The following is a 13,530-nucleotide window of genomic DNA, read 5'->3' on the forward strand; positions in this document are numbered from 1 at the left end:
GTGAGCTCTGCTGCTGCTAATATTATAAACCAGGGATTTTATCACATAACAAATATGCATTTTAAAATGGAAACATGCTTTTGTATTGATGAATTTTTAGAACACAGGTGTGGGGGAAAAGAATCTCAGAAGTTGGAATATGTTTACTGGTCTAACCAGTACCATTTTAAAGTATTTTTCTTGTTGCTGAGTGTGGCATCTTCTCTTACATAAACACTCTATCAGTAGGAAATAGTTTATGACACAAATATTAAGACCTTTCTGTTGTCTACATTTCTAGCTGAAAATGGGAGATGTACATCACACTGTCACTGTAGCTTTGGCTGGTTTTCTTTCTGGAAAGCTTAAGAAGCCTGAGGTTCTGGAAGTGAGAAGACTTTTCAGGTCATGCTAGGAAGGGTTTGGAAGACTTGAGAAAGTTGTGATGTAGCATAACCCTACTTTTCACCTAGTGCTTTCAGCTCCTCTGACACCTAAGAGATGAATAAAAGGAGACAGGTAAATAGCCTGTTAAAGTGGAACAGCAATTTTTTAACCACAGCAAATCACTTGACTGAGCAAGTATTTTTTTCAGTTTTGTTTTTAACAGTTAGAGAAGTGAGGAAAAAAGGCTAAACTCATTATTTGTGTAAACTTATGAAAATCCAGCAACATCTCTAGAATTTGACTTTTATTCTGCTTGGTTTTCATACAAAAATTCAGGTGGCATTCAAAGGCTCGGAATAAATACTTTCAGACTAGGACAGTTTTCTATTGCCTGGGCTCTGCTACAGATTTCTGCCTGTGCTTTTTTTCTTCTTTTTGAACAACTGTGAAGGGAAGTCTTATGGGAAATGCAGAGATGGTTTAAAAGTTTTGTTGGATGCACAGATGCCCCAAAACTGTGAACACAGTGGGCTGTAAGAGGACAATGTGTTGACAGTTGCTGTGTGTGACACAACGAGGCAGCAGCTTAGCATTCAAAGGAAGGAAGAGGATATCCCCAGAAAAGGAGGAGAGTCACAAGGGATGTGGTTTTAGCTGTGTTCCTGCTCTGAAAACCAGGGAGAGCTTTCAGAAGAAAAGATGCTGTGATCAGTGCCCTGGCAGGGGAACTCTGTGTGTGATTTGGTCATGTGCTTGCTGAGTGATGCTCTGTGCCTGCTCTTCTCATTTGGGGCCCAAGTTTGCTTGTTGGTCAATAGTGAAGCAGGATGTAGGTGCAGGGATGGAGGGAGAGGGTGAGGAAATGTTTTCCTCTCTAATCACAAGCACTTTTCAGTCTTCTCCCTGTGGGATCAGAGCTGCACTGCTGTTCAGCCCCAGCCAGGAGCTTCTGGCCTCTCCTAATGTCTCAGCTCTGTGAAGTGGCACCTTGGGATCTTGCCTTTGGTGCCATTATTTACTTTTATTCTTCTTATGCCACCTGTTCCTTTCCTTTATGGCTGAGTTTTGTGCAGAAATTCGTGATACTCTCTCAGTTACTTGTCTGTGCTCAGTGCAGCTTTGGAAAAATGAAAATGGAAATAGTTGCTTAAACCCCAAACACTTTCTCATCTTTTGTACACAGAATTAAGGATGTGTGGCAGACTTGGATAATAAGTAGAATATAACTTCAAGCAAGTTATAAATAGTAGATGCTTTTAATTTTGAATGTGAACATGCTTGTGGAAAATTACAGAAAGGCCCTTCGAATGGTCCCAAAATTACATTTAATCTGTGCAGTTATCATGGGATTTTCAGCTCTTAGGAGTTTTAAATTTAAAGCACATCTTCAATTTGTGTGCCAAGTTGATATGTTTTCAGAGCACTTCACTGGGAAATATTTTCTCAGCAAGGAGTATTCTGCACAGAGGTGTAATGCTGCTTTTGGCCCTCAGAATCCTTCATTTGAGGATGAGTGGCAAATTTATGTAATATGAGAACAGAAAAATGTGTATTCAGTGGTATAACACACTCCAGGAGATCAGATTACTTTTCCCATATATTTAAATGTGCAGCTAAAATGTTATTTTGAAGTCTTAATTAAAATATCAGAATTATATACTGAGATGTTCTGTTGACTTAGGAATAGTTGATGCAAAGCATAAAATACATAATAATAGTATTTTCCTTGTGAATATGCAACCGATCTGTGACTGTCAGGAATAAAATGGGATTTGATTTATTTTTTTCTCCCTTATGTGTGGATAGGTGATTCATTTCTCACATGGTTGTTCTTAAGCAAGTGACAAGTATTTCCCTATTTTTAGAGTACCTGCAACTGCTGCTTTCTTAAATTCTGGGTTTTGTACATGGGATCTTAGATGGTGTAGTTTATGCTGGACTTTGGGAGGGGATTTGGTTGGTAGTGCTTGGATTTCCTGTACTTTAAAAAAATTGTTTATTTGTTTTTTCTGCTAAGATTTTATTTATGTTGTTTGTAGAGTAAGTGGAAAAGTAAGTGGGACACAAAGGAGAGCAGTTATTGGAGGACTCATGTTGCCCTCTAGGGTGAATGATCTTGTTGGGGTCAAAAGTGACAAGTAACTCTGATTTCTGTGCCTGTCTGGATTGACTTCAATGTCAGTCAATCTTGGGAATGACTTTATGGCTTGAGTTGGATTTTATTTTACTGATCAAAAGAGTATTTCAGGAGTTACTTCTGAAAAAGGGGTCCATTGATTGTCTTTAACCTCATTCTTTTTTTAAATTAGTCATGCTGCTCTTAATAAATAAAACATGTGAAGATCTCCTTGAGGGTGGTGGAGCAGTGGAGGCAGAGGCTTTACAAGCAGTTACCAGTTGGCTGCACTCAGTGGGAGGAAGGGAGTAACTGTGTTTGCTTTCTGTATTTTAAAACACTTTCTGTATAATGGTGAATGCAAAAGCAAAGCTGAGTGTGTGAATGCAAATTAACGATTTTTATTTTACTTTGTGATTATAAAAGCTGCTATCTAACATCTTTCAGCCTGATTTCTAGACTTTGAGTGCAGAGCTGGCACGATGTAGTTGTCTGGTGTTGTGTGTGTTTGTGAGACTGGACACAGTATTGACCAAGTGTGTAGCCAGGCCTGCCTGTTGGCATGTAAATACCTGAATTGTTTTGCTAAAAGTATGACTGTGATAAAACTGCATTGATGTTTTTGCAGGACTTTGTTTCTTAATAGTCACACCATATAAACACCATTGTCATACCCAGTGGTGTCTCTTCAGGATCCCAGTTCCTGTGAAATTTGTTGCCTGGGTTAATGCTGCTCATTTGTAATTTAGAACTTCAGAGAAGTGGGTAAGAGGCCCTCAATTGTTTGTCCAAAGGGTGCATCTGGTTTTAAGTGAGGTTGTCCTGTGTTGTTTTAATTCCTTGCCTTTGGATTTGGTAACAGCTTGCCTAAAACTATTTTCAATAATGATAATCAGGAGCAGCAATTATTCCCTAGTGATTTCATCCCCAAATTGAATTTACATTGTGAAAAACACTTTGTAACAGTGAAACTTAAAATGTTTCACCATTACAGAACCCTATCAAAGTGTTGTTAAATGTCACTAGAATGAATAAATTTATAGACATTTATAGAAATAGCTCCTGGTTCAATTCTTTATTGCTAAGTAGCGTGACAGGGTGTTGGCTTTTTAATGAGAGGATTAAGCTGTCCTGATGAATAGAAAAATTGTCATGCTGCACAGAGACTATTCTGAAATCTGCAGACTAAATATCTTAGTGTTGATTTGGTCTGCTCAGGCGATTACATTCGAGGTGATGTATTTTTTCCCTGTAAGGTAATCAGTATAGCAGAATCTCTGCCTTCTCTTCCCTAGGAACATGCTCTGCTTCTGCATAAGACGCTGTTAAATTCCCCAGTCCCTTTTTAATAGCTTTCCTTCCCTGCTGCCCGCTGTCGTCAGCCCCGGGAGGTCACCAGGCAGAGCCCTGGGCTGCGGAGCTGTCCCTGCTGGGGACCGGCGTGGCCCCATCTGCTTCGTCAGCTCTGGAGGCAATTTGGGAGCTGCTGGGGGGCGTTGAGAATTAGATTGTTGATAGCGTTCCTACAAAGACTGCTATTAACAGCCTGCTAGTCTCTGCTTCTCTACTGCAGAAGACAGAGCGATATTTGTGTTCCCATATCATGTTGTAAAATGCATGAGATTTTGCTCTTCCTCCTTGGAAATGAGAATAGGAAAATGAGAGCATCCTGAAGCAGAAGCTATTAGAAGAGCATGCAGAAACCTGCAGCGATTTCTGCTTTATTTTGTCTTCCTAGCTATGGATTAGAAGGACTGATTTTTGCAATGGGCTTTTTCCATAATGGCATTCTTGTATTGTTTGGTCAGAGATTGCACAGGAGGAAAACAGGCTGCTGAATTTAGTCACTGATCTCTATTAGCCGTGGCCTAAGGCTATGCTGAGATTTATATCCCATTTGTATTGTTGCAGCTCAAAAGAAGAATGTTCAGAGGATGACAAGTGTATTCTGAGTAGGTATGTTGTTTCATTTTCATATGAAACCCATTTTTTTTTTCTGCTTCCATTGGTCAGAAATGAGGTTAATAGGAAGAGAATATAGTACAGTGCTGCAGTGTCCCTGTTAAGGTAGAACAATAGCATCAGAAACAGTACTTTAAAAATTAGCTGCTTTTATTAAATAAAGCTGCATTATGCTGGTGTGCAGAGTGCAGTCTTTTCTTTTTTTTCTTAACATATACTGCAGTCAGTGCTTCCCTAACGAGGTGGCACTATTGTTGAGTTAGAAGGATAGAATCATCATATTGCTTTAGGGGACAGCAGGATTTAAAAGGAGATGCCTTACAGCCCTGTTTTACAGATTGGAAGCATCGGTTTAAGGGCATTGGCAGAATCATTTCCTTGTTCTTAGCAGCAGCTACTGCTGTGTCAGTAGTGTGTGGAATGGAAGTCCTAGTTGGTAGTCTGTTATGGAAACGCTGTTTACTGTTATTGTAGTACCGTGGTGACAACATGCCATTGAAATGGAAAACGAGCTCTCCTGCTATCTGGAAATTCCCAGTTCCTGTGCTTAAAACATCCAGGTCATCGCCACTTTCTCCAGCATACATGTAAGTGAGAGAAATGAGGATAATAAGGTGGGAATTCTTTTTGTGAGACTACCCTGTGGCAAAATACCCTGATACATATTAAATGACATTGGCACTCAGAATTTTATCTTGTTTGCTATGTAGACCCCCCCTCCCGATTTTATCCTGGATGTTTCATGATGGATGTCGTGTCAAGTCTTTCCCTTTTTGTTGAAACGTAGAGAAATTGTGCAGATTAAGCTCTATTCATAATGATACTGTGTATGTTCATTTGAAAAGTTTGTGGTGGTGTTAATTTGTAGAGCTGATCTTGAAATTACAAGCTTTGAGGCTGGCAGGCTTTCTATATAGTGTATATGTGAACATTTTCTTCTCCTGACTATTTCATTTGGAAATTGAGCTTGAAATCACCTGCTGTATTGTATTGCACTTTTGTTCGTGTGAGTTCTTGTAGAGGTGAAATCATCCGGCTTTGGTCTTGTTTTATTCTTTAAAGTCTTAGCCTTAATACAAATTGAATGTCTTCATAAAAAGTTACAATAAAAGCTTATAAAATAAATTTGAATCATTCATATCTGAATGCTTATGTAGTTATACAGGTTGTCAGTATAAAGTAGCTTCACAATGTGCCTTTGTCTTGCCAAATCCTGATGCAGCTTTTGTTCACCTTTTGTTGCTGTGAGTTCTGTGTTAGCATATACAGGTGGCTTTTTTTTCTTTCTCTGAAATGAAACTGAGCTCAGGGTACTGAATTCCTTCTGCCTTTATTTAAGGAAGCAGCTCTTCCAAAAGGAGGAAGAGTTGCTTTAAAATGCCCAGGTAGCACTGTAGGTGACTTTTCTGGAAATTGCTGTAAAGGCTACTACTTTCCAATAGAATTCCAGCCTAATACCTATGATATTAGTACTTTTAAGCTTGTATTGTCTGCTTACAGATAGGCTTTTGCTACAGCTACAGTAGGTACAAGCTGTAAGAGAGAGGTGCACAGGTCCTCTAAATGTATTTTTAATTGTTGCTGAGCGTGGCATTGTTATGGTGGGGCTGAAAGGATGCAGCGCCATGTGCAGGGTCACTATTGTTCTCAGGAACAGAAAGGTAGGGAACAAACCTGCCTGTACAAAACCTCTGCTTTTGAGATTAATTCAGCTATGGCAAGGTGTGGATGTGCTTCAGGGTTTTTATGGGAAGCATCAAATATCCTTAAGGCTACCAAAAGGGAAGCTGTTTCCTATAAATTGCTACCTATTCTGAGTTGTTAAAAAATATGATTTAAATATAAGGAAAGTATCAAGACGATAAGAGTTGTGAGACATTTGAGCCTATTTCAGGGATACAGTGTCATCAGTGTTTTATCTTATGCTGTTGTTTTTAAACTGTAGTGGTCTTAAATGCAAGAAAAATCAGAACTAGCCCAGTCTGATGTCTCTGCTGCTGAGAGGGAGCATTTCTTTTGTGCGTTGCCTTTAAAGTGCTAATCTTAGCCCTGAGAATGCTCCAGCCTTTGTGATGGGGATCGTGTGGCTGATTATCTCAGTGTGTTGAAAGTACGAGCAGGTTTAGTGATCATGTTTAAACTATATGATGCTGAGCTTATGTGGAGCATGAGAAATATGTGATCAGCAGCCTTAATCATCTCTTGATAATGAGTCAATGTATCTCAATGTTTATGGAGACATTTCTTTATTGGCACACAGACCTGGTATTAGGAGGATTTGTGTGTCTAACACTAAAATTATTCATATATTTTATTATAAAGAATGAGAAACATTACAAAATGGCACCGACTTTATTAGGCAATATAATCAACTAATTAAAAAATCTTGGGTTGGCCAGTAAAGTAGGTGATCAGATTAATTACTTTCATTGTAGTGATAACAGTAAATTTGATACTGTTTTATATAATCTGATGCTTTTCATATTCATATTTATAACTTCTGTTGTAAATAGTACTCTGCACACTGGCAAAGAGCTTATGTTTTGAGTAAAGGGTTGAGGAATAAGTGGTGTGTGAAATGGAACATGTATTGATGTAAAATAAATGGCCATAAAGCTCTATAATTCACAGATGAACACTTTGTTCATATTTTGGATCTAGGGTATACAAAGGTATGATTGAGCTTTTAATCCCTTTGATACTTGACATCTAAATCTTACAAAATAAGGGGTTTAGTGTAGTTTGGAATGCAAAGTAGGAAGGTCTTAAAAGTGTTTTGTTTGGCTTTTTTCCCCTTGTATTTAAAATGAAATTCCAGTTTTTCAGGTTCTTCTAATGAAGTTGACCTTAGCTTTAAAAACTTCATCCTGCTTATGATTTACAGGCAACATATCTAGAGATTAAACTGATGATCAGGATGTATAGATTTTATTAGAGTTTTCTTGGTCTGTGTGCCCGATAGCTGAAGTCTGCCTCAGTTTCCCTGTCTCAAAATGCTGAGACTGGTGGTTGTGAGCAGGTTTGGCTTCTTGGCTGAAGCACCAGTGTACAAAGTGCCACTGCAAAGTGTTGGCTGTCCTGCAGCTGTGCTAATCAGTGTCTGCTTGGGAAGTTGGTGGTAGCTGCTGATGGGGGAAGATGAGTGTGAAGAGATTGTCTCACAGAGTTCTGTGCTTTGGGAACTTGTGGCTGGGCAGAAGCTGACATGAAGGACCTGCAGAAGCTGAGGTGGGATCAGTTTGTAGATGAGGATGTGCTTCTGTCACTGGGAATTCTGCTTGGTTTGCAGGAGCTGGTGCCCCTTTCCTGGCAATGGGGAGGAGCAGCAGGGGTTTGCTGCCTCTTGGCTGGGGGATTTCTATACCACCAGTTATTTATTAGGGATATTTTCAGGACATCCTGACTGCAAAGAGGTAACTCTCCACATTATACAGAGGGTGAAGGGATAAGGAAGGCATACCTTCCCTTACTGCTGCTGAAACTGATTCAGAGTAGCTTGAACTTTCCCCAAGCTGGAGAGATCCAGTGACATTGCTTAGGGAAAATCAAGCACTATTAGACTTGGAAGACTGGCATGTGCCAACATCTGTAGGTGTAGTGCAGCTGGCTGAGTGCATGAGTTAGGAATGCAGCTGTGGGTACGTGCACACGCCTTTGTCAGGCTGCATTTTCTTTTGTGGCACTTATTTTGCTGGGGTTTAGAATATAGATGCTGTTTGTCAAACATTGCGAAAGCTGTTACAGCAAGTTTATGCACCACTAGTCAAATCATATTCATATTTGTGGTTGTGTTGACTGTGTGGAGAGAGACCTACGTGACTTCATATATTAGGTGGACAGTTTCAGCAAGGGAATAAGAAGAAAGGAGAAAGTGAATAGCACAGAGAGTGAATAACTCTTGAAAAAGTGATGTCCCATGGCATCATGGCTGTTATTTAACATGACTGCCAAATGTTTAAAAACAAAAAGCAACAGTGACTGACATAAGCAGAGGTTAAGAATTAAAGCACTACTACAGTGAGGTGAGGAGTAGTCCTGAATTATATTTAACAGCTTTGAGGCATGAAGGAACATGGGTCCCACTTCTTGTTCATGGTGCCCAGTATCTCATGCATTAAGAACTAAGAGAATTCTTTCTTATTCACACCGGTAATGTTTTTTTTTTTTTTTTTAAATTGTGCACATCTTCCATTAATACAAATGGAAGAGATGTTTTTGGAAACTCAGGAGATTAAAGTGCTATGATGAACATCTATAAAGAATTCAATAATGCAAAAATATTTTACAGAGGATTGTTCTGCTAAGGTTATGTCACGCAAGAATATTCTTAGCTGGTTTTTTGAAATTTAAATGTTCAATTAAGTGATTTTAGTCACCTGCATGCCAGTTTGAAAGATAAGTAAAATAAAAGCATTCTTATTTCAGAATAATCCACTTGTAATCTTAGTGCCTTCTATCCTTTCACATGGAATAGTATTAAATGGAGACTATCCTTTGCATGTGTTTTCATAAATTACTGACTAATATTAGAAATAAACAGATGTGGTATTCCAAATGTATTGTTATCAAAGGGTTTGCTACACGGTCAATCCTGAGTCGTGTGGTTATGAAATTTGTCTAATAGGAAATGCTTTGCTCTAATGGAAATCAGTTGCTTTGGAGAAAGGTAGAATAAATTCTTAATACTCTGGAGTACGCAGCATTAGTGTTAGCTGCTTATATTGGTTATACAGGTTAATGCTTTTGTGTCTTCTTGCACCAATCTGCTTTGCTCTACAATGAGCTCTTTGAATTTATCCTATACAGTGATATATACTTAAATGGGAAAAGGTGTGTGTGTGTAATTCATCTGACCACTTGTATTAGTTCTCTTTGGTGGGACCACCTTATATATGTCTTCTGCCTTCAGTGGTCATTTTTAGGAAATGAACCCTTTTGTTGGGCTCCTGAGCATTTGACAGGCTACACAATATTCACATGCTCCTGTCTTTGGCAACATTTCCATTTTATGACATTGCTTCCTAGACATTTCAAATTTCAACATGTTGGAAGTCAATATGCGGCTCACCTCAAATATGTTTTAAACTGATCTGACAATACATGCAAAAAGATGAATTGGATGAGTGGGGAGTAGAAGGGTCTTGCATCATGCTAGTAGGAGACTGCTTTTAATCCCACAAATTTTGTGTGTGGAGTTCTTTTTTGTGCCTGTGGGTATTTCTTCTGCTCTTTATATAATAGGTATTTCAATAGATTATTCTAAGTTTGAAATGTGAAATTTCATTGCTGTAATAAACTGAGAAAAATGAGAAAAAATCTCCAACTTGTTTATTGTGAAGTCTCCCGGGGCTACTGTTTTTTCTGGGGAGACTTTATAGGGGATGATGTGGCCTACAGGTCCCCAAAATTACACACTTCTCCTTATACAGCAGGATGTTGCAATATTGACATTGTGTTGTGACATGGTAAAGCATCTTTATTGAATTATCTGGAATATGTTACTTAGCCTGTTCTGCCAGCATGTCAGTTCTTCCAGTTTTGTTATTTTTGCCATTATTTCTTTGTCAAGGCAAAAAATCTTGTTGTCCAGTCACATTCTACTCATTGAGTTTTCTAGTGTTAAGTGGTATTTTCTGTTGACATTTGGATGGGGCTACCTGTGGATTTAAAAAAAATGATTGGTGAATATTTGGGTTTTAAAATAGTAGTTGCTTGTTCTAAATGGTAATAATGGGAATTGTAGTGTAATAATGTGTAGCTATCACACTAAAGTGGAAGTGTGCATCTATATTGCTGTTGTCCAATGGTGACAAAGATTGTATCAATGTCTAAATTGCAATTGTGGTTTTTCATGGGATGAACAAGTCACATGCCCCTCTTATCTGGCATGCATAGATCTAAATGCTTTATCACATATAGGGGAAAAATATTTTACAATTGAAAGTAATTAATGCCCCTCTACAGACAGACTGCAATAAAGGAATGCTGAAACATCTGTGAGAAGTGACAGAGCAAGAGGAATGGTAGATAAGGACCCAAACCCTAAATCAGAATCTTACTGACTTTTAAGGTTTCAGAATTATTCTGACCAGTATATAGGGAAAAAACCTCTAACACTCTTGAGAGGAGTAGTTCCTAATTTGGTTACAGGAATACAGTGGCATATGTGGTCTTTGACCAAATATTGAATGTGCAGGTGCCTCCTTAGCCTTAAATTTGTCTCTAAGGAGCCATTGTGTTAATTTACTGATTTCTGTGTGTGGAAAATAAGGACACACAAGGTACAACTGTAATCTGCTGGTGCATGCAGAACGGGTTTTGTGTTTTGTAATACACAGGATGTATTAAGCTGCCTGGTCAAACTTCTTATTTAACTGTTGTGTACTTAAGACCAAACATAAAGAGCAGATAATACATGCAGTGTTAGTCCAGCCTGAACTGGGAAACCTCTGACTCTTCTATTTTACCTTTTTTAACATTAAGGGAATAAAACAGTTCTCCCTATGTAGAAAAGCCACAAAATGTGTATTTCCTTGCTTTTTCTGTTTCTAATAGCAGGAATCAACAGACAAACTCCAACTTTGGCAAAAAGTCATTAGTGAACTGTTTCTAATTTAGCATCATTAAACAATGCAAGTCTGCAGATTTAAGCTACGAATGGCTCAATGAATGCAAACCCTTTGTCAAACAGATAAATGTGGATGTGATGCTAAGGCTCCCAGAGTGATTAAATGCTGTTAGGAACAAAAGCTTTATAGCAGTGACTGAGCCAAATATTGCTTTGTTTCTGTGGAAAACAAATTTGAATTAACCAGCGGGCTGTAATTATGCTGCAAACAGCTTGAGACCTGTGATTGTTTGGTTGTTTAAGAAGGAGTTTTGAAGAGAATATTTTCTGTGTGCAAATTCTTGGGAAATCATACCTAAACAGTTGATGTTGCTCAGTCCTCTTCTGCTGGCTTTGTGGCAGCTGATTTTCTGCTGGCCGTGGTCACAGTGTGGCCTTACTGGAAAATGATACAAAAAGGTTTAAGTGATGTTGGGAGTTTCTTTGTTTCTGTGTTCTCCTACTTGCCATTGAGATCCACTGGTGCTGGAAACAATGAGCCTGTCTTCAATCACCTGAGTGTTTGTGGTAGCTCTCATAATTTCTGTTGATGTGGGCTTGGACACAATACGGTGATTTTATGTTGAAGTCCTAAGAGACTTGACTGTACTAAAAAAAAAAAAGGAAGGAAAGGTTAAGGCTTGACATTTAAGTACTAATCTCCAAAACTTTGCTTCTAGAAATAGCTTCACCTGGAGCCTGACTGTGTTAAGCACATGTCATTGTCCCTGTCCCTCAGGTGAGGTTGTGGCTGTTGTTCCCTGTGCAGCCTTGCTGCCTCTGCTGATGGTGCTGGCACAGCTGCTCAGGCTCTGCTGCTCCTGTGCTGACTTTGCCTTCACCTTCTTCAGCTGGTCACTGCAGTGAGCATCCTGTGCTGTGAGAGTGTCAGAGCAGCAGGTGAGGCTGGAGCCCTGCCTGCCTCTGCCCATCACTGTGTGCCCACAAATGACCTTCTTCCTTTCTGCTGGATTTGGGGGGTTTGCAAGAGCTGTATCCTCATCTCCTGCTTCCTTGGCCAGAGCCTTGTCAAAGTAAAAACTCCACTTCTCACTGCTTTGGTCTATTGTATAGAGCCTGTTTTTATGTTCTCTTTTACAGAGCACCCTCACTTTAGAGGAAAGGTGGAAAATGGGACATCTATTTGCTTTTTAATTTAAGAAATAGTATGTTTTACTTTGTGGCTTTCTCCTGGAGTGGAGATTTAAAAGAGCTCAGTATGAAGTTACTAAGCAAATATTTTTAAATGTTCAGCTGTTACTGCTGCCCATGTAATGTATGAAAAAGATGAGGTGTAAAAAGTGAAATATTAAAATATAAACATCAGAGCATTGTCCAAAGTGAACAGTATTTGGCACTAGCTGCAATTAACTGTTTTAGGAGATTGCATTCGCAGCAGTTACAGTGCAATGATAATTCACTTGAGGCAAAAGATCTGTAAACTTCTGATTGTGGTGGCTCCTTTCAAGTGAACCTAATTAAATAGCATTTCAAAGAAAGTCAGTAGCCTGACAAATACAAGGTGTTTTTAGTTTCAGCAGCCGCCTCAAGTTCATCTAATAAAAATTTGGTCTTTTAACTGTCCAGTAAAAACAGTGACATCTGAATCCAGTAGTGTAGGACAACTGGTGAAAGTGATAAAGGAAAGAAAGGCATGATTCCCACTCCTAATGCAGTATGTGTGTCACAGAGGTGATCCATGCAGAGCAATTTAGGTCCTGCCCTCCAGTGTTGTTCTTGTGTTCATGCTCCATTTGCCTCTTGAGCAGCAGCAGTGGCAGCTCCTGTGTGCCCCAAAGCCAGAGCTGAAGTCTGAACCTGCTCCTTGGTCTGTGGACAGGAGTTAACTTGCTATGTCAACCCACTGGCACAAAAATGACCTTTTCTCTTCCTTTTCTCTCCTAGCTGGAGTCGTGTATCTGTTTTAAAATGTGAACTTGCATTTCCTATAGAAACTTTTTTGTAATAAGAAACCATTAGCAGTTGATAAAAGCTGGTTAGTTTTACTGGGTTCCTGATACCATAAAAGAATTAAATTAGAAATTCTTGATAAAAAGTAGTAATAAAAGGAAATGATGTTATTTTAGGTGAGGACAAGTATAAAAGTAACTTCTTTGCCTGAATAAAGGGTTTTTTGAAATTGTATGAGTAGAAGATATGGAATGGAAATGTGAAATACCATGATTGCATAATTTTTTCATCTACATTATGCTAATATTTGAATTTCTTAAAAAATATGAGATTTTCTTTAATACAATGCTTCCCTATCAGTTCTGCTTACTGAGCTCCAAAGTGGCCAGGTACTTTGTTAAGGAATTCCTAAATTCATTACTCAGTAAGTTGGAACACCTGTTCATAATGAGAAGACAGCAATATAGACAATAATTTTTGGGTTTTTTGGAGACTAAGCTTACTTAAATACTTTTTAGCAGATTATGCATACAAAGTAAAAAATTACTTGTATTTTTCTGGCCTTTTA

At 38.7% G+C, this 13,530-nt stretch overlaps 1 protein-coding gene across 8 annotated transcripts in view; it reads left to right on the forward strand.

Annotated features, from left to right (window-relative positions):
* Positions 1-13,530, forward strand: part of KLHL13 (kelch like family member 13) — a 78,797-nt gene that overhangs the window by 37,849 nt on the left and 27,418 nt on the right. Inside the window, exons 1-2 of one of the 8 annotated variants that reach the window (XM_063170672.1) lie at positions 4,337-4,438; positions 4,919-5,031. The exons of 5 other annotated variants lie outside the window; for them this stretch is intronic. In XM_063170672.1, the coding sequence (XP_063026742.1) occupies positions 4,934-5,031 (98 nt within the window). In that variant the 5' untranslated portion in view covers positions 4,337-4,438; positions 4,919-4,933. Of the gene's footprint in view, positions 1-4,058; positions 4,439-4,721; positions 5,032-13,530 lie in introns of those variants that run through there. 2 more of the 8 variants (XM_063170675.1, XM_063170671.1) reach the window with 2 other exon arrangements.

The sequence above is a fragment of the Melospiza melodia genome, chromosome 16, assembly GCF_035770615.1.
Source record: "Melospiza melodia melodia isolate bMelMel2 chromosome 16, bMelMel2.pri, whole genome shotgun sequence".
In the NCBI taxonomy this organism is placed as follows: domain Eukaryota; kingdom Metazoa; phylum Chordata; class Aves; order Passeriformes; family Passerellidae; genus Melospiza; species Melospiza melodia.